General features: G+C 37.8%; 3 protein-coding genes and 1 pseudogene across 3 annotated transcripts; 2 read left to right on the top strand and 2 right to left on the bottom strand.

The window, feature by feature from the left end:
* Positions 1-429: 429 nt before the first annotated feature.
* Positions 430-3966, top strand: LOC120016110 (membrane-anchored ubiquitin-fold protein 4-like). Its single transcript, XM_038868721.1, has 4 exons — positions 430-590; positions 710-1016; positions 3183-3353; positions 3669-3966. Exons 2-4 carry the CDS (start codon positions 887-889, stop codon positions 3722-3724), a joined length of 357 nt encoding a protein of 118 aa, XP_038724649.1. The 5' UTR covers positions 430-590; positions 710-886; the 3' UTR covers positions 3725-3966.
* Positions 3967-5145: 1179 nt separating this feature from the next.
* LOC120016497 (GRAS family protein RAM1-like) lies at positions 5146-7812 on the bottom strand. Its single transcript, XM_038869307.1, has 2 exons — positions 6596-7812; positions 5146-6371 (listed from the first exon to the last, which is right to left on the bottom strand). Exons 1-2 carry the CDS (start codon positions 7484-7486, stop codon positions 5244-5246), a joined length of 2019 nt encoding a protein of 672 aa, XP_038725235.1. The 5' UTR covers positions 7487-7812; the 3' UTR covers positions 5146-5243.
* Positions 7813-9520: 1708 nt separating this feature from the next.
* LOC119979931 lies at positions 9521-14001 on the bottom strand (annotated as a pseudogene).
* A 1633-nt stretch (positions 14002-15634) lies between these two features.
* Positions 15635-17903, top strand: LOC120016248 (60S ribosomal protein L7a-2-like). Its single transcript, XM_038868930.1, has 7 exons — positions 15635-15723; positions 15838-15885; positions 15982-16183; positions 16835-17004; positions 17107-17235; positions 17329-17421; positions 17522-17903. Exons 1-7 carry the CDS (start codon positions 15721-15723, stop codon positions 17651-17653), a joined length of 777 nt encoding a protein of 258 aa, XP_038724858.1. The 5' UTR covers positions 15635-15720; the 3' UTR covers positions 17654-17903.
* Positions 17904-18341: the final 438 nt, after the last annotated feature.

Genomic DNA, 18341 nt, shown 5'->3' with positions numbered 1-18341 from the left:
CAAAGGATACAAAGTCCCCTGGGCCCATTCCATATGGCCATATAGCTACCACGATTTGCCGCCGAGGCACAAACTTTCATACCTGTGATTGAATTTGAGTACGACTGTGACTAGTCTGCGGCTTAAATTCTCATTTTTTTTGTTCTCGCAAACTCAAAAAACAAAAATATATAATAATAATAATAGTAGCCTAGTAGGTAGTTCCTTTCCATTTTCCAAGGAATTTAATTACTGTAATTAATTAATAGGTAAACTTCAAATGCAAGCCGTACGTACGTAATTACCAATTATTTTAATTAATTTCACAAAAGCCAATAATTTTAATTTGTCTACATGTTTTTGTTTAGTAAGTATATTCTGAACTGTTTTCATTTTTCAAATCTTAAAATACTGGTGCTAAGATAATGATGTCTTTGAACTGTTCAAAAAAATTTAAGCAAAAATTAGTATAAAGACAGAGATCGTCGAGATCGGGTCCAAGACCTTTTTTGGTTAGGGTTACCATTTTCGGGTTCAATCGCTCAGAGATTCTCTCAGTCTCGGCTCTCTTTCTCTCTCACTCAGAAACGCACCTCTCGATTCGTTTTGAGGTATTCAGTTATTTTGTTGGTTGATTTTCATTTTTAATTTTCGATTTCTTGAGTAGTTTTTTTGATTTGAGGTTTTATGGTTTCTATTAATTTCTTGCATTTTCTTGGGCTCCAAACAGGGGAACTTATTGGTGTTTGTGTATTACATTTACATACTGGAAGGAATCGCCAAGAGATACTTTGCTTACTTGTGTGAGCTTCCGTGGTGTGTGTGTGTGGTGCATCGGGTATTGCTGACATTTGAAGAGAGGTTTCCGCTGGTCTAGACGCGTTGGTGGGCGTTTCAGCGAGGCCCAATGCCGGAGGAGGACCTGGTAGAGCTCAAATTTCGATTGTATGATGGATCCGATATCGGACCCTTCAGGTACTCGCCTGCATCTACGGTGGCCATGCTCAAGGAGAGAATTGTCTTTGAGTGGCCTAAAGGTCAGGAGTTAGATTATTTTATTATTTTTCATGGTTTACGAAATTAATTTTGTTAAATTTCTGCTCGAGTTATAGTTTTTCTTTGGGGTTTGCCTTAAATGATTGTCTCCTCCTTTTTATTTTTATGCATGGTTCTGTGCACGAAATTGGACGATGAATTTGTTTTGTTAAGGCCTTCACCAAGTTGCATCTATACTAGTCAATAGTTTATGTCCTGTTTTTCACATGCCTTCAAGGCACAAAACAGTGGAAATTGACTCTCCCCCAGTAATTATGTTGATTGATATGATGATGAACAGTTTCTATTTAGTGTATGCTGGTAACAAATCATTAATTTTGGTTTACTATGAAACAAAGTCGTACGCATGAAAGAAATATATCGGCTGCTTACTGATATGCATTCATCTTTGAGTAAGGCAGTTAATAGTTGACATATTCATCACTCATGTTTTACTTCGACTTGTTTTAAGAAGTAACTAAATTGCATCTTTTGATGACATATGTGCTAGTATTTTCAATATTTCTGTATGCCTGAAATGCAATATTTTAATCATGCACATGAACAAAGAATGTTTGGGTGCAAATTGCCTTTTTTCTTCTCTCTCTTTTTTTTTCCCCATTTTTGGGTCATGGGCCTCATGGCCGTGTCCAATGAAGCGCCACAGTTTCTTTTGAGTGTGTCTTCAATTTCATATTTGTATTCGGTGTTACTTATTTACATCCACATCTAATCAACGATCTTTCCCTAGATGTCATTATTTTTTTTTTGATACTATTCACTTCTTCTATTTCCCTTTTCTTTAGTTAGTATATATGGACTGAATGGTCTGGATTCCATAGTTAATGTTTGTCTATGTGAAAGCAATTTGTTTTCCTTGAATTATTCTCTATGCTTTCCTTCTTGCAAGTGCTCTCACCCGGTGTTCCTATTTCCAAGTAAGAACTTTAAGTTCTCTTTTTTGATTGTTTATGTACTGCTCATGTGTTTTCTTCTCTTTAACAGTACAGAAACGTAATTAGACATTTGTTAACTTTATTGCACTGATTTTCAAACATGAGTGAAATTGGAGAGGCCTTGGTCTGGTGTGATGGTAGATAAGAGAAGTATGAGTCTTGAGAGTGGCCACTTCATGCAAATGTTGAAGGTTTCGATTGTATTTAAATTTTTCCTGCCAAGCAACAACACCATGAAAAAATGTCTTCCTAGAATGAAAAAGAAGCTATTTATGAGGATGATATATATGCACATTAGATTTGTTGTAAAAAAACTCTCTGAATAGTACAGGCATTAGATATTATGGTGCCAATCCCTAATTTATATCGGTCCTAGAATGCTACCTGCATGTCTTGCAAATATACGCTCAGTTATTGCATTGTTGCCTACTGCCTGCATACCTTGTGAAGTTTGTTTTGGACGTTTCCAAGCAAGTCGATCAAACTTCATTTGATAGAGATATGTGAATTATGCACTCAAACAACCACCAATAATAAGGTATCTAGTCATAACTCATAACTAAAGGAACAACCCACTAGAATAATGATGGGCTACTTCATAATAATTGTTGTCTAATCATAATGGTGAGTTTGACATGACACGGATTTGTATGTCATGGGTCATACAGCAGAGTCTTACTTTTGCTTTTGAGTAGCTTCCCCGCTTGGACCACTACTAACCAATAAGTAACCATCCTGTGAATAGCTTTTTGAACAAAATTCAGAGTTACAGGAGATGGTAAACATCTTGCACTTGAGATGATTCAATGGAAGTCAAAGAAGACTCATGCAAATTACTACACTCGCATCACTGGTCATGGGCACAACATGAGGCCCAAGACAATCTTGCTTTTGATTGCAAACACTTGGAATTTCCCTTGTTTATAGTACATGATATTGATATATGTTGGGACCATTCCCTGTCTTTGCACAGTGAATCAGGAGTTTATTCTTATCACGGGCTCTTCTCATTAACTAGTTTTAGTTAACATTTCTGCAACTTGATATTGTTACCTTCCATACATTGACTCGTATGTTTGTTCCTTGGCTTTGAATACCATTTTGTTGGGTGAGAAATTATGGTACTTTCATATGGAGTTCTACATGTCAATCTGCCTTCTTGTTTGAGTTGTCTATTCTAACATGATATCCAAACATTCTACTCTGCCTTAGATAAAAAATTTGCACCTAAAGCTGCAAATGACATCAAGCTGATAAATGCTGGGAAAATTTTAGAAAACAACAAGACTGTTGGCCAGTGTAGAGTACCTTTTGGCGAACTTCCAAAGAGTGTCATCACCATGCATGTTGTTGTGCAGCCGTCTTTACCAAAAGCAAAAACAGGTAGTTCCTTCCTCAATTATTGGGCAATACTCTCTCTCTCTGATAGTACTGTTAATGGATTCAACATTTTCATCTTTTATCTATTATCATGAATCATTAGTATTCATATTTAGAGTATTACTTCTCCTCTCTCTCTCTCTCTCTCTCTTTCTCAGACAACTTGGCATTAGCTCATATTCTCAAACTAACATGCATAGTATTAATGCGTGGTGCATGCTAGGCTGCTGGCCCCTGGTAGATCCATTATTCTGTCTTTTTCTGCTTCCATTGAATATACTAAAAGTTAAATATTTGTTTGCTTGTCTGTCTAAACAGAGAAGAAGGTGGATGAGGCCCCAAAGAAGAATCTATGTTCATGTACCATTATGTAAGAGAGTGACCTTGATTTGTTTAGCATGCAAAATTACTGCTGGAGCTGGGGGAACAATGTAAAACAGTTCCATCTCTCACCGAGATCTGGTTTGTGGAGGGTTCAGTGTATGTGTTCATTATGTATTTGCATTCCATAAAATTGGTTGTTGGTTGTATTTTTGTAGCTAAAAAAACGTATGAATAATTTTCATAAACCAAACTTATGAATTCAATATTCTCCTAGGATTTGTGCATTAGCATCTGCTGTTAATTGTATCACTTACATTGTTGATTCTCAGTTTCTTTGTGAAGAAATTAGGGAGAAAAAGATTGTAATGCTCTCTTTATAACTTGCAAGAATGCCCTTTTTTCAATTGGGATTTTGTTGATTGTGAATTCTTGCAAGTTGTAATTGAGATTTAGTGGCTGAGCCAGATTATGGCGTGGAATTTCAAAAGGTGACCTTGAAACTGCCAACTTTATATATTGAGGTTTTCCAAATAATTCCGTGAATGAGCTTGATGCACCCGATGATTATAGTCTTTTACTCCTGCTGTGTCACCTCTGTTCACAGGCGACTATGCCTTTTGGATTGATTCAGGGGCAAACAATGATATTGATAACCAAAGGGCAGGTTCTGCAGAACAAGTAACTCCTTCAAACTATTAATCATGGGGAAAAAACAAAATAAATGTCTTCTTTTTTTTGCGCTTTATCTTACAATCAATCTATGGGCTTGTTTGGCAATGCTGTGAGGTGTGGTGTAGTGCTGTGAGTTATAAAACTGTGGTGCTGTGAGGTGAGTTGGAACGCAAAAAACTGTTTGGCGCATCACTTTTAAAACTGTGGTGCGGTGTGGTGTTGTGAGGTGCGTTTGGCGTATCTAAATTACGGTTATATTAGATGATTAATAATATTAATATAAAATAACTTAATGTTTATATTGTACATTAATATAAAATAAAATAATTGATCTAATTTGATTACGTAGGACAATTCAACATACATTGTAAGCGTTTGGGAGTGCTGTGAGATGTGGTGAGGTGCTGTGAGGTAAAAAGTTGTGGTGCTGTGAGGTGAGTTGGAACGCAAAAGCTGTTTGGCGTGTCACAAAAAACTGTGGTGTTGTGAGGTGTGTTGCAACTGAATATATGAGAGAGAAGCGTTCACAGTCCAGTGGTTACGACATCAAGGACGGGAATCAGACGCGTATCAAGATCTTGTACCAAATAAAACAATTATTTCCTCCTCAATATTATTATAACACAAGGATTATACATAGAACGAATCAATAAAATAGTGACCTAATCCTGATCATAATAAGGTCATTTTCTACAAATAGAAAAAGAGCCATCCTTTTCCTTTCTTGTATGTTGTGCCAAGGAAATTGATTAAACAAATAACATTTATGGAAAGAAAAAAAAAAAAAAAACACTCCGATAAACGAAAGAACCTAGAATTAATTCTCTTTCTTAAATCCATACACGTATAGAAAAAGCTAGCATCCATGCATGTGAAGCAGCTTTCATTAAAGCATTTTTAACATCGCCAAGCAGAGGCAGCAAGTATTGCTCTATCTTGCCACCCTAAAAGCAGGCAACCCTTATCTTCTGTCAATCGATACCCATCACAAGAATACAAACCCAACAAGATCTTGGATTGTGTTACTGCATTAGCACTCAATGGAACTCCTTTAAATCCTTTACCTTCCATTAATTTCCTCCATTTCTCAAGCCTTTCATGCCTCATTGTCCTCTCCCTCCCTTCACATGCCACTATGTTCCTTATCTCCGGCGCAAATATATACTGCTCCACCTTCGCTCTCTGCGCTGAATCTGGTGGAAACGTGGCATCTAGTGAATCAAAAAACGCCGAATAATAGTGCAAAGCCTCTAAAAATCTGCCTAAGAAATAAGGTCCATTATGATTAGCTTCTTGTTCAACTAGGGTCACTATATTTGGTGCTTGGTCACGGATCATTGCAAGAAGTGGCCCTAGATAGTTACTAGGAACACGGTGGAGTCGGTTAACCGAATTAACCGCCAGAGCCTCACCAACTCTTCTGTTAAACATGTGGGGTTTAAGGTCTTCAAGTTCTTCCCCGACTGGGTGGAACTCAAATGGGACGTGGAGAGAGTGGGCGAGCTCTGCCAAACACCGGCCTGTCTCTCGAACTGATTCGATGGAGGGTCCAACTCCAGTTATCCGGAGAAATGGAGCTCCACCAGGTCGAGCAGCTAATGCTTGCATAAAAGCTGGCCATTGATAGCCTTGAAGGATGTCAAGGTCAATAACATGTACACGTTCCTCAGCTTCAAAGGCTTCAAAGATAGCTTGATTGGCTGTGAAGTGAGCGAATTTTATGTAAGGACAAGCTTGGTAGAGGATTTGATAGATCTTGAGGATTTCAAGGGAGTTTGGTGGGAAAGGGGAGAAGGGTTTTGGCGATGACGAGGAAGTACTTGGCTTTGTGGTTAGTGTTGCAGCAAGACGAGCACTTAAGGCTTCTGTGAAGCAAGATGCTACTCGTTGCATTGAATCGCCAAGCGGTGTGACGATTCGATTGAGGTGGTGGAGGTATCTTCTGGCTAACATGTAGTCTTCCTTGGCCACTGCTTCAGCACAAGCTAGAAGAAGGTGAACCAGTTGAAGCCCACTGTCCTGATCCTGTTGAAACAAAATTAAAAATCAGAATTGACTTTTGGATATGTAGTGAATATTAAATCCTTCAATAAACAAATCGTTTGTTTTGTCTGTTTAAATTGTGAAATTTATCCCAAAAGATTAAGGTAATGAGAATGTCAATTTTGATCTTTTTTTAATGTATTAGCTAATCAGTACACTCACATGTGGATTAAAATCAATCTATTATTATTTTTGAGAAATTTCACCTGTTCAGAACCGATAGGGAGAGGCACCATCAAGCCATGGTTAACCTGCTGAGATGGTGGTGGTGTTGATGAGGTTGATGGTTGGTTCTTCTCTTGCTGATGTTCTTGTTGCAGTTGCTGTGACAATGGTGCAGTTTCAATGGTGCTAGTCTGGTTATAAATATCCCTATCTTGAGTCAGTTGAGAACCTCCTCCTGAGGATGTCTCTGCACAAAACCTCGAGCTACCCTGCAATGACAAGCCATCCAACAATGATGGAGGAGGAGCAACTGAGCTATGCATATCAAACAATTGTTTTGTAACTCCATATCCTTCATACCCATCTCCTGATCTATCATAATCATCCAAGAAATCATCCATAGATGGCAATGAAAGGCTCTCAATTTGCATGAAGTGATTATTATTCGGAGAATTAACGACTTTATGAAGTGGACTCTGGCCTTTCCCTTTGTGGTTTATGCTGCCAAATGTCCCAAGCTGAGACAAGCTTCGAGGAGGAGAACACCCAGTCGGAGTACTCTGCCCTTGCAGGGCATGAAAGTAATTGCCATTATAAGCTCTGGGGGATTGATTTCTCACAGGAGATGAGATCATGAAGTCACCTTCAACATGATCAGAGAAAAAGGTCTCCCATATAGAACTGTCTGGTGAATTGATTTCCACTTCTCCATCTAACTCAAACTTCACGGCTGGCAAATTCAGGCTTGGTGGGGTTAATGCTCCATTTGGCTCCAAATCCGTTGATGGAGGAGCAGCGGCAGTTTTTGCATTAGAAGTTGCCTCAGAAACTGAGTCTGCACCGTTTGGAGAAGTTGGTTGCATAAATTTGGAGCAGGAATTCTCACTCTTGAGAGACCCCATGCTTCCACAAAGAGAATTGGTCATGCTCATATTTGGGACCCAGAGGCCAAAAGGCTCGTTTTGAGCTCTTTCAATGGAAAAATAAAGATTAAAGTTGTGAATTTTCAGTGTTAGGAGCAAACCCACAAAAATTTGACAATCACAATGGGAGATCACTCAGTATTGGAGTTTCGTCGAACACCTGGTTTGCTAAAGCTGGAACTTGGAAGGAAGACTTTGGAGGGGGGAACTTTTGAGGGAAAATTGCGAGAAGAGGGTCGTTCTCTCTCTTTTAATCCGGTGAGTTTTGTCATTTTGTCCAGATTGTGAAAGAAGAGTAGAGACAAAATCGAAATCCAATATCATGTGATTGGAAGTTTGTGAAAATATTCCTCCGAATCATCTCCTTTCGTTTTTATCGAGCGAATCATCTCCTTGTACAAAGCTAAAGCTGTGTTCTAGGGTGCTTATTTTGTCGTTAACTAAAGCGTCAACTCTTTCATGATTCTCATGACATGAACCCAATCACGGGTGGGCCTGTCTGCTTTGTACTAAAAGACAATTTGGGCCGGCCCACAGGGAAATAAGGGTTTAGAAGTAGAGCTAGAAAGACAAGAAAGAAGACATAGGCAAGGTCGTCGGTGACACCGCCGATGACTTTGGATTTGCCAAAGGAAAGAAGTGCTTGTCTCTACAACCATTTCTCATTTCCTCCTCTTTAACCTTTTAGGCGGCATATCTCTCTCTCTCTCCCTCTCCCTCTCCCTCTCCCTCTCTCTTGTTTTTTGATCATAACATATATGTCATATATAACTTAGAAGATAATGCTTGGAGTTTTCGTAGCTAAGAAAACCAGGCCAAGCCAAAGCAATCTGTCAAAACAAAACCCTTGATGAAAATTAACTAATAACTCCAAGATAATATAAAGATTCTGAACTAGTGCCTTCTGGGCCTTGGATTGGGATTAAGCTTAGTCAATAGTGTGGTCACTGACGGAGTAGTGTAGCCATGTTTTACATACTCAAGCCACCAAAATCAAATTGGATTTAATTACTCCAAATCATTAATTAATTTTCAAGCCACTTTTCAAAAATATACATTTATGGAAAGAAAATTATTACACATCTTGTCTTGTTTTAATCTTTTAAGCAAAGTAAAAGGACAGGCGTTAATTTCTGGTTGGGGATGGTGCATGCCTGACCTCAAGTGTTTTTTCTATAACATATATGACTGTATGAGTGTGGGTGAGGGTAGGTTACTTACTAGTCATGAGAATAAAATCAGGAACTAGAGGGCTTGTTTGGTAGGGGTTGGCATCCCTAATTTGCTTTCTTGCTATCTTCGCAAATTAAATATAAATCAGCCATTTGCCCTAATTTTTTTAGTGTTTCTCATTTCATAGTTGATTATTAGGAACTCCTCTAATCCTCTTGCAAATGATTGTAATGGGATTAGGATTGCGTAATCATGGTTTTAACTATTTTCATAATCAAAGCTAATGTCCCTTAATTGGTAGTCTATCCAAGTAAGCTAAAAAGAATAACCAAATTCTTTGAGAAGTTCTAATCAACCATCCATCGACAGAGTCCTTTGGCTTGCTTGATTTAAAAATCACTATTAGATCAACTAGAAGTCCTAACTTCAATGGATGACGATTCCTTTCTTTTTATAGGCAGTAAGATGCCCAATTCAGGTTGACCATACGCCAAAACCTTTTGGCCAAATAAGTAGACAATCAAATTATTATACGAAACAACAATCCTCACGTTGATAATGATCTCTCACAAAATTTCCTTAATGATAATATAAAGCTAGTTATCATGACTTAATTACGGTGCATGATAATATAAAGCTTAATGGATGAAGGTGAACAGAGACCGACACCAATAAACCTTACCATAGAGAGAGACCAGGACAAAGAACAAACTTCATTTTTGGCTCACCACTTTAAGGAGGCTGCAGAATCTTTGAGAACAGCCGCTGCTATAGGAAGGAAGAAAAGGAAAAATTGAAAGAGAAACCAATGAAAAGTTCAATGCATGCATGAGTGCTTCTTTCTTTTCTTTTTTTGGTGAGGGTTGAAGAAATGCTGAAAACAAGAATCTCATATGGAAAAAAAAAAAATGTACAAACCAATGTTACACATCGATTTACATGTGCCTATATTTTCCCACGACATCTACATAATTCATGCTTATATCTCCCATATAAATGACATTTTAACTCTTCACAATAGTAAGTAAAAATGCAGTTCAATCTGACCTACAGTCTCTTATATTGAATCACATTACTTTACGTTTCAAGTTTCATGAAAATACAATTAAGAGGTTTTGTCAATTCAGGTTTTGTTTTCAGCTCATCAGGATACAACCCACACCTTACAGTTAAGCACTCCATTGCGTATCAAATCCTGTTTCTCATCGCTGTGCTTATAGTAGCAGCACAGGATGTACGCCTTGCCAATTCACGCCTTTTCTCATAGCTATACCTGAATTTCCTTTCACAAAAGAATGGAATCTGTACTGCAAAATCTATGCCTGGCCACACTTGCTTAGGCAAGCTATCCCCTTCTTCCAGATAATCTTCTCTGCTAATCCAAAATTCGGGAGCATCCTGCATGAGTTTTACCCATAACATTTAACGGTTGGAAAAGAAAAGCCAAAAATTGTTTGAAGTGTCACTCCATCTCAGAATGGTAATGCTGTCCATTTCATATCCAAGCCAAATTCTTATATAAAGAAGAGCGAGATAGAGTGAGAATCAACCTTCATAATTCCTGCAAGAACTGCACCTCCAAGGTACACCATATGCTTTCTCCGTGGAGGATCCTCAATACGCAGGCGCAGTTTCTGCTTACAAGACATGACAGAGAAAAAAAATATATAATGGTATCCATCTTCATCCACAATCCAAGATTTACTCACAAGGTCATCTATCAGATAATGTCCTTACACTCCTACTCTTTTTAGTACAGGGTGAAAGATCATTCGACTTATCCACTCATATCCCAATACCCATGGAAGACCCCAGGACACCCAGGAAATTATGGAGCATAACAACTTTCGCCATAAAGTATTCTGGAATTACAGACGGAAAAAACAGCATACTAGCATAGTGCTTTTCTAACTTCTAAGAAAAGGTGAAGATTTCAGGTAAATATAGAACTCATATGTATTCAATTTTAGCCGTAGTTACGATGAATTAATCACAATATAACTACTTAGCTCTACATAGCTAAATTAATAAGAAAATTTGGGTGTCTAGTACCCCAACCATCCAAATATTATGAAATATATGGTTTCGATTTCATAAGGATCATAGTATAATTTGAAGCCGGCAAGTTTTAACTTTCTTTATATATCACACCTGTTTTCTCCGTTGACACAAGACAAACATCTACAAACATGTTAGGTTAGTGGAGTTTCATTAGCATGTATCATAACAAAAGCATTTATACAGGAAGAGGATCTCAGCTTTAAGCCATCCTTGTTACCCTTCAGCACCACATCAAAGATATCGGTCAAGTATTTCTTTCTCTAGGCTGAGGAAGATGTTACGGTCAAGATAATATTCTAGTTTTCATATGCTTCGCGGAAAGCAGAGTCACAATAATGTTTAATTGAAATGACAGATAGGTTATTTGCACACAAAAAAAGAAAAAGAACAAAGAAAACAGAAAATGTTTTAACAAATTACCGACTCGGTAATCCAGGATACATGGTGCTCCCTCCACTCAAAACTATATGCTGGTAGAGCTGTAAAAGTAAAATTAGACTACAATTCAGAATTAGAAAGCACTAGCTGGATCACAAGCAAAATATCATAAATAGAATGCATTTGTCCGGGAAAACTTCCAAAGCAGTATCAGCCTGCCAGATTACTCATCAGTTAGAATGATCCAATTGATTAAACAATTTTATTACTGTGAATCATAAAATAGCTCAACCCCAATTCCAACCATGTGAGCCATCATGGGTAATCTAGACAAAAGATTTTGAAATCATAATAGCTGAAGCATAAAGAGGAGTAACTGGTAAATACATATAAGAAATGCAACTTGTTGACACTGAATGATCTAGAGACCAGATCAGACCAGCCAGATATAGTAACTTATTTGTTAATTAAAAGCTTAATTGTCAATCGAATAAGTATGCCATGAAATATAGATCCATGCACGACCGCCTGTTATGTTATAAGGAAATACACCAATTGGTTGTTTGTTACATTTTTTTCTCTTTTCCTTTTCTTTTTTTGTTCTCAGGGATGGGAGATTTGAGTCCGTGTACTTGGGGCAGTACAATGAGGAGCCAACTGCTGAACCAGTGGTGCTCCTATACCAAGGGATCTTTACTTGCTTAAAGATGCATCTCTTGTTGAACATATGACATTAAACACAGTCTGCCCAACATATCAAACGCATAATTAAACTTCACCAGTTTAATAAAAATGACACAAGCAATTTACTCAAGAAATAGTCATAGTACCATCATTCTATTGTCAATATCCATTTCCTGAATACAGCGGAAAACCATGTCAGCCATTCCATCCCCTTCGACATCAATGAGTTCCTGCAAAAAGAACCTCACTACTTATCATTCATTGTCACACTGATTTTCATTGTAACCACAGAGTCATGTTGTTAGGGAATCATATTTCCTAACTGGTTCTAGAGTAAAGATAGAAACAACCTGAGCAGCCACGGTACATTATATTGGCAGTCCATTACAGTTGGCTTGACATAAATACAGATCTAACTATAGCAAAGTATTGGGGTTTTTCCAGACAAATTAATAAAAATTGATGAAACATACTTGCTACCATCAAAGCAACAAAAACGCCAATGACCAACAGCGATGGCCACAGAAAATATACAACATATAAAATCTATAACATAGAGGATGCATAAAATAAAAGTACAAGCTTACCGGTGTAAAGAGAGCCTCAGGGGCCTGGAAACGTTCAGTACCAACCTTGATCACCCTTCCATCTGGCAGCTGATTTAATACCATTTCCCAGTAAATCATTATTAGATTAACTATATGTGGTATCCTAAAAAACAGGAAACCAAACAATGTAAACCCAGTATCAACAAGAAGTGAAGTAATGTTATTGGCATTATAAAAAAATATGCAACAGGATGAATGGGTAACATAAATTGCAAACAAAGGGCAACTAATGCTTTTTCAACCCTAGTTGTGCTTCTTCTCAGAAACAATAGCTCAAAGTATGATAAAAACAAGCATTCGTGCAAAAAAGACTATGATAAGATTAAGAATATGCTAGGAGAATTAGCGCACAGTATAATTTTTGACAAGGATAGTGGTCTCAAGTCCCAACTGATATTCCCTCTTGTAATCATAACTGCACAGAGAAAAAAAATATTATACTGTGTTATGCAATGTTAAGATTATAAGATTATATGACATTGTCATTTCACCTGATATAGCAAAGCTTCTCTTTGATTTCTCTAACTGTTTCAAAATTAGCAGTCCTATTCATAGCATACCTACAAAAAACAAAAGACATATTCCATACAACTGAATATTCACAAAGCAAACTTAGATTCACCAGATTGAACCCACTAAGTTACTCCTTGAAAAGGATAATTGATGCTCACCCTCTTCTTGACAGTAAATCAACAAGATAGGAAGTAATGTGCCGTCCAGCTACATTCATTCGCTTCGTAAGATGAGGGAATGAATAGCCATCAACAACTGGAACCTGGAGAGGAGCTGAAGAGTTCATGCTTTAGGATAAATCTACAGATTGTCATCAAAGCAAAGCTAGAGTCATATTACCAAAGGTACTTCCTAATTTTCATTCTTAAAAATCTTATCAATCAGTGATAGCTAAGACTGCAATAGCTGTGTTCCCAGAAGGGGGCTGGTTAATTGAAATGTAGGAGAAACCATGCTAAGATACTTAATTTTTCTCTTGCGCATATATACCATATCTTAGTTCTGTTCATCAAGGGAACACTGAGGTGGGGAAATTCTCCCCAGCAAATCCACACTTCACATACTGCATTTCCATATAATTCATAGTTTTAGATAAAACAAATAAACGAAAGACGGGACAAATAACGACATAAATCATACAAAATTTTAATATCTGAAGCTGAAAATTTCCATCAAAAATTCCGATCAACACTACATAAATGCAATCAATTGCTTATGAAAGTACAATGTACGAAGCTCATCGTACTCTAAAAACTTAATCAACGCCGTGATTAGAAATCATTGAGAAGGCGCCATGGTTGATTTGATGATAATTGAGCAGATCCAAAAGAAAAACAACTCATTATACATTGATGAATTAAAAGCATCAAGAGAGCAACGATCAGAAATGTAAATAGCAACAAAATAGAGAAACATGGATGGAGCATCTACGCCGGTGCCATTGTCGCAGACGACGACATTTCTATTGTCCATGTTGTGATACGGCTTCTGCTGATGAGCTTATGACTGCTGCTTAATCAATAATCACTGCTTTCGCTGCGAACTGACGATGAGGGGAAGGCAAGAAGGTCGTTGGTCACATTGAAGACCCAACTCGATTGAAGCATACGACGACGTTGCCGCGCTAAATGGACCGGAAAACCTTATGGGCCATTTGTCATTGCTGTCTTAACTCTTGAGTCTTGACTAGATTTAAAATGGACCATTCCGGCCCAGCCCGATAGATTCATGGGCCTCTTGATTGAGATCCACGGGCCGGTCTGCTTCTCACCATATAAGGCTCAGCTCGCTTAGTACCCAAAGGTCGGGCCAGGGCCAGCTACTAGTTATTGTCGTCATCATCCTCTCCATCTTCTACTCCAACTCCACAGTCGTCGTCGTCATCATCCTCATCGCCAACTTCATCGTGATCACCTCCACCTCCTAGATCTTCTCCATTCCCTGCCTCGGACAAGATTTATGACAATTTGTTAAGACAAATTGAAATTGAATTTGTTAAGTTTGAATAAAAACAAGGAGTTTGTGGCATAATAGTAACCACTCCTTGACATTTTAAATCGGTTGAATGTCTCAAAATAATCCATCGATTCATTCGGTTATCGATTATATCGGTTGGTTCTATTACAACCCTATCATTGACTTAATATTTTCAAATTGTAAACGAGCCAAACTCATTTACTGTTAAAGCTCATGCTCGTTTAATAAAACGAGTATATCTGAGTTTTTGTTTTAACTTGTTTATTAAACATCCAAACAAACACAAATTAGCTATTGTAGATCTCGATCAAAATCAATTTCCCAAATCTGTATGTACTTACAACCCTAATATCAGTGATAATTATAATCGTAAATGCTTTGCCTAAGGAGTACAAGTATTTTGGTTACTAATCCGTATATGAGATTATGAAGTTATATAGTTTTGATAATGCTATGATAATACGCGATTGTGAATATAGATGGTATCATAATGGATGCGTTTATGGCAAAAACAACATTGTTCATAGTGTGTTTTTTTTAAAATTTATTGTCTGTAATTGCTCATGGTAATTGGGTAAGTGAAAGTGTCAATGTATTAATCAAACATATATAAGTAATAAAACATGTATAATTTTATACAAAGGGAGAATAAACATAGGGGTGGCAAAAATCTGTTCTATCCGGATGATCGAATTTGTCCGATCCGAATTAAACTAAGTTTGAACATAAGTTATATGTCCGAAATTCGAGTCAAAACACACAAATTTTGTCCAAATCAGGTCCAAGTTCAAACATAAAAATACTATTCAATTTACTTGTCAGAACCCGAATTAGGTTATTGTCGAATTTACTTGTCCATATTTAAACAAATCCGGGTTTGATCAATTAAGTACGTCAAAAATCCAACATAGATTAGGGTCTGGACATATAAATATTTTGTAAACACATATTGTTCCATCCGGAATCAATTTTTTTGGCCACCCCTAAATAACACATGTTCAATAATGATGTGAAAATATGTTCATAAAATCTGAAGGTACTTGAGCAAAGATAACAATTCAAATACCCAGAATTGAGGAGGAAAAAATATGTTCATGAAATGCCCTAGGCCCCAAGCCTAAATAGTCCCCTTAAACCCAACCCAACCCAACAGGGTCAATAGGCCCAATTCATCTCACTTTTTATTACTCGGGCGCGGCCCAATTCTTGCCTCTTGCTTTCCGTAAACGACGCCGCTCCGACGCTTAAGCATCGAACCTATATAAGACAAACAAATTAGGGTTCTTCGCGTCGCCACACTGATAGTAGGCTACACAGTAGAACGGAGGAGGGTGAACTGCAATTACAAAAATGGTGAGCCAGATCTGTATTTTCCTCTCTTCTTTGCTAAACACTGTCTCTATATTTTAGACCTGGTGGCTGTTTAGTGTCCTAGTCGTTAGTTTAACATGGTTATTCTTTGTATAGGCTCCAAAGCGAGGTGTAAAGGCGCCGTCGGCGGCGAAGAAGAAACAGGTACCGAATGTGTATGTTGATATGGATCGCGACATTTTGAGATGTTTTATTCATTTTTTTTTTATTGTTGCTGTATTTGTTTGTGTTGCTATGCAGGAGACGGTGGCGAATCCTTTGTTCGAGAAGCGACCCAAGCAGTTTGGTATTGGAGGTGCGTTGCCCCCGAAAAGGGAACTTACTCGGTTCGTGAAATGGCCGAAGGTGGTCCAGATTCAGAGGAGAAAAAGGATCCTCAAGATGAGGTTGAAGGTTCCTCCTGCGTTGAACCAGTTCACCAAGACCCTCGACAAGAACCTTGGTAATCATACTTAACTTGATTGTTCATTTTTATTTGAATTAAAGTGATGGTAGTTTGGCTTGAGCTACAGTTTCGTTGAAATTTTATTTGATTCAATTTTTTACACCTTATTTTAATGCAGCAACCTAGTTAAGATTGGTTATAGATACTGACTGATATTCTTATGCTTTGTAATGGTTATTGCTATGCTCTGAGGTTAACACATCTATAATATTGAGTTATGTGAACACATGATGACTATATTTTTAAATGCAATTGGACGGTTAGGGTCGTACTGGTAGTCTGGGACACATGCTAATCATTTGGTATTCTCTTATTCGTCAAATGATCAGCACATTAGATCATTTGTTCTTTTCATTTACTTGTTTATACAATTGTGGTGATTATTGAATATCCAATTGATATGACTGTCATTTATTAAACGTACAAGACCTGGAGGATGCAACTTTCATGCTATATAGCAACCTGTGCAGAGCTTTTTGGGGTGGTTATGAATTTATGTCAGTTGTCACACAATATGGTGCATAGCTAGTTGTGGCATTCATTTGGTGCACTATTCTTGCTTGTTTGTGTTTGCACTATAATCTAGCTTTCTCTGTGATTCTTAGTAACCCATTGGTTTAAAGTCGTTTTCTAAAAATTCATATGCAGCATCAAATCTGTTTAAGATGTTGCTCAAGTACAGACCAGAGGACAAAACATCAAAGAAGGAGCGTCTTTTGAAAAAAGCTCAAGCAGAGGCTGAAGGTAAGTCTGCTGAGACTAAGAAGCCGATTGTCGTGAAATATGGTCTCAACCATGTGACCTACCTTGTTGAGCAGGTAGTGTTTCACTATGCATTGGTCGTGTGTGTTTTGCAACATTCTTCTTCGCTATTGAAATTCTTATTGGCGTAGTGTTTGACAATCGCATTTTCCTTGCAGAGCAAAGCACAGTTGGTTGTTATTGCTCATGATGTGGATCCAATAGAGTTGGTTGTGTGGCTACCAGCTTTGTGCAGGAAGATGGAAATCCCTTATTGCATTGTCAAGGGAAAATCTCGCTTGGGATCGGTAATTGTGATTGGAACCTTAATTTTCTTTACTTTTACAACAAAGCTGATCCATGTATTGATGCTGTAATTTAAATGGCCGGCTTTCTGACAGATTGTCCACAAAAAAACTGCATCCGTCTTGTGCTTGACCACAGTCAAGAATGAAGATAAACTGGAGTTCAGCAGGATCTTAGAGGCCATTAAGGTGGAGTATAATTGAATTTTTATTGATCTTTACATGATGCTTGTGGTTTGTTTCTGTTGGCATCTTTAATTTGGTTTGGGATGTTTCTCTTGCGCTACAGGCCAACTTCAATGATAAGTATGACGAGTACAGGAAAAAGTGGGGAGGTGGAATCATGGGTTCCAAATCGCAGGCGAAGAGCAAGGCCAAAGAAAGGGTCCTTGCTAAGGAAGCTGCTCAGAGAATGACTTAGGAGACAGTATTACATGTTTGGTTTTCTCTTGAAAATTGACTTCGTTCCTCTAAAATTTTTGTCAATGTGCTCTTATTAATCTCAGAATTTTCCCAGAAGTAAATTTTGAGTTGGGTGCAATAGATAATATTGCAGCTTGTCGGGACTTTAGTCGCATTTCCGATTGTCACTTTGATGTTGATCCTTTACATGTTTGTTTCTCACTTTGATGTTGGGACTTGTTTTCTCCTTACCAGATTGCCCTTTTCTTTTTTCTTCTTTTTTTATTTATTTATTTATGAACATTGAATCTTACTTAGTAAAGAGTTAATAATAGTTATATCGTACACTGGCTATCATATTTAAAGCTGGTTTGGGCTTAACTGAACCCTAAGATTTGGATCAGCTTATTAAATTGCCTATTTCCTACTTCCTTCCATGCATTTTAGTAGGGATGAAATAGGACCGGGCTGAGCCGGGCTTTGGCAGGCTCGAGCTGGGGCCCTTTCTCTTTTTAGGAGGCCCGAGCCCTATAGGGCCTAACAAACAGGAGCTCGGGCTCGGCTCGTTTAAGTCTTACAGACCCTAGGCTCGGCCCGTTGAGCCCGACCCTTTTGTAACATTAACGTTAACCAATAAAAAAGCCTTAAAATCCTAAATTCCTTCCAATCTCTGATATTCAATTCTCATGTTATGTCAGAGGCAATAC

Source organism: Tripterygium wilfordii, chromosome 15 (assembly GCF_013401445.1).
Source record: "Tripterygium wilfordii isolate XIE 37 chromosome 15, ASM1340144v1, whole genome shotgun sequence".
Taxonomy (NCBI): domain Eukaryota; kingdom Viridiplantae; phylum Streptophyta; class Magnoliopsida; order Celastrales; family Celastraceae; genus Tripterygium; species Tripterygium wilfordii.
This window is presented reverse-complemented; position numbering and strand designations above follow the sequence as displayed.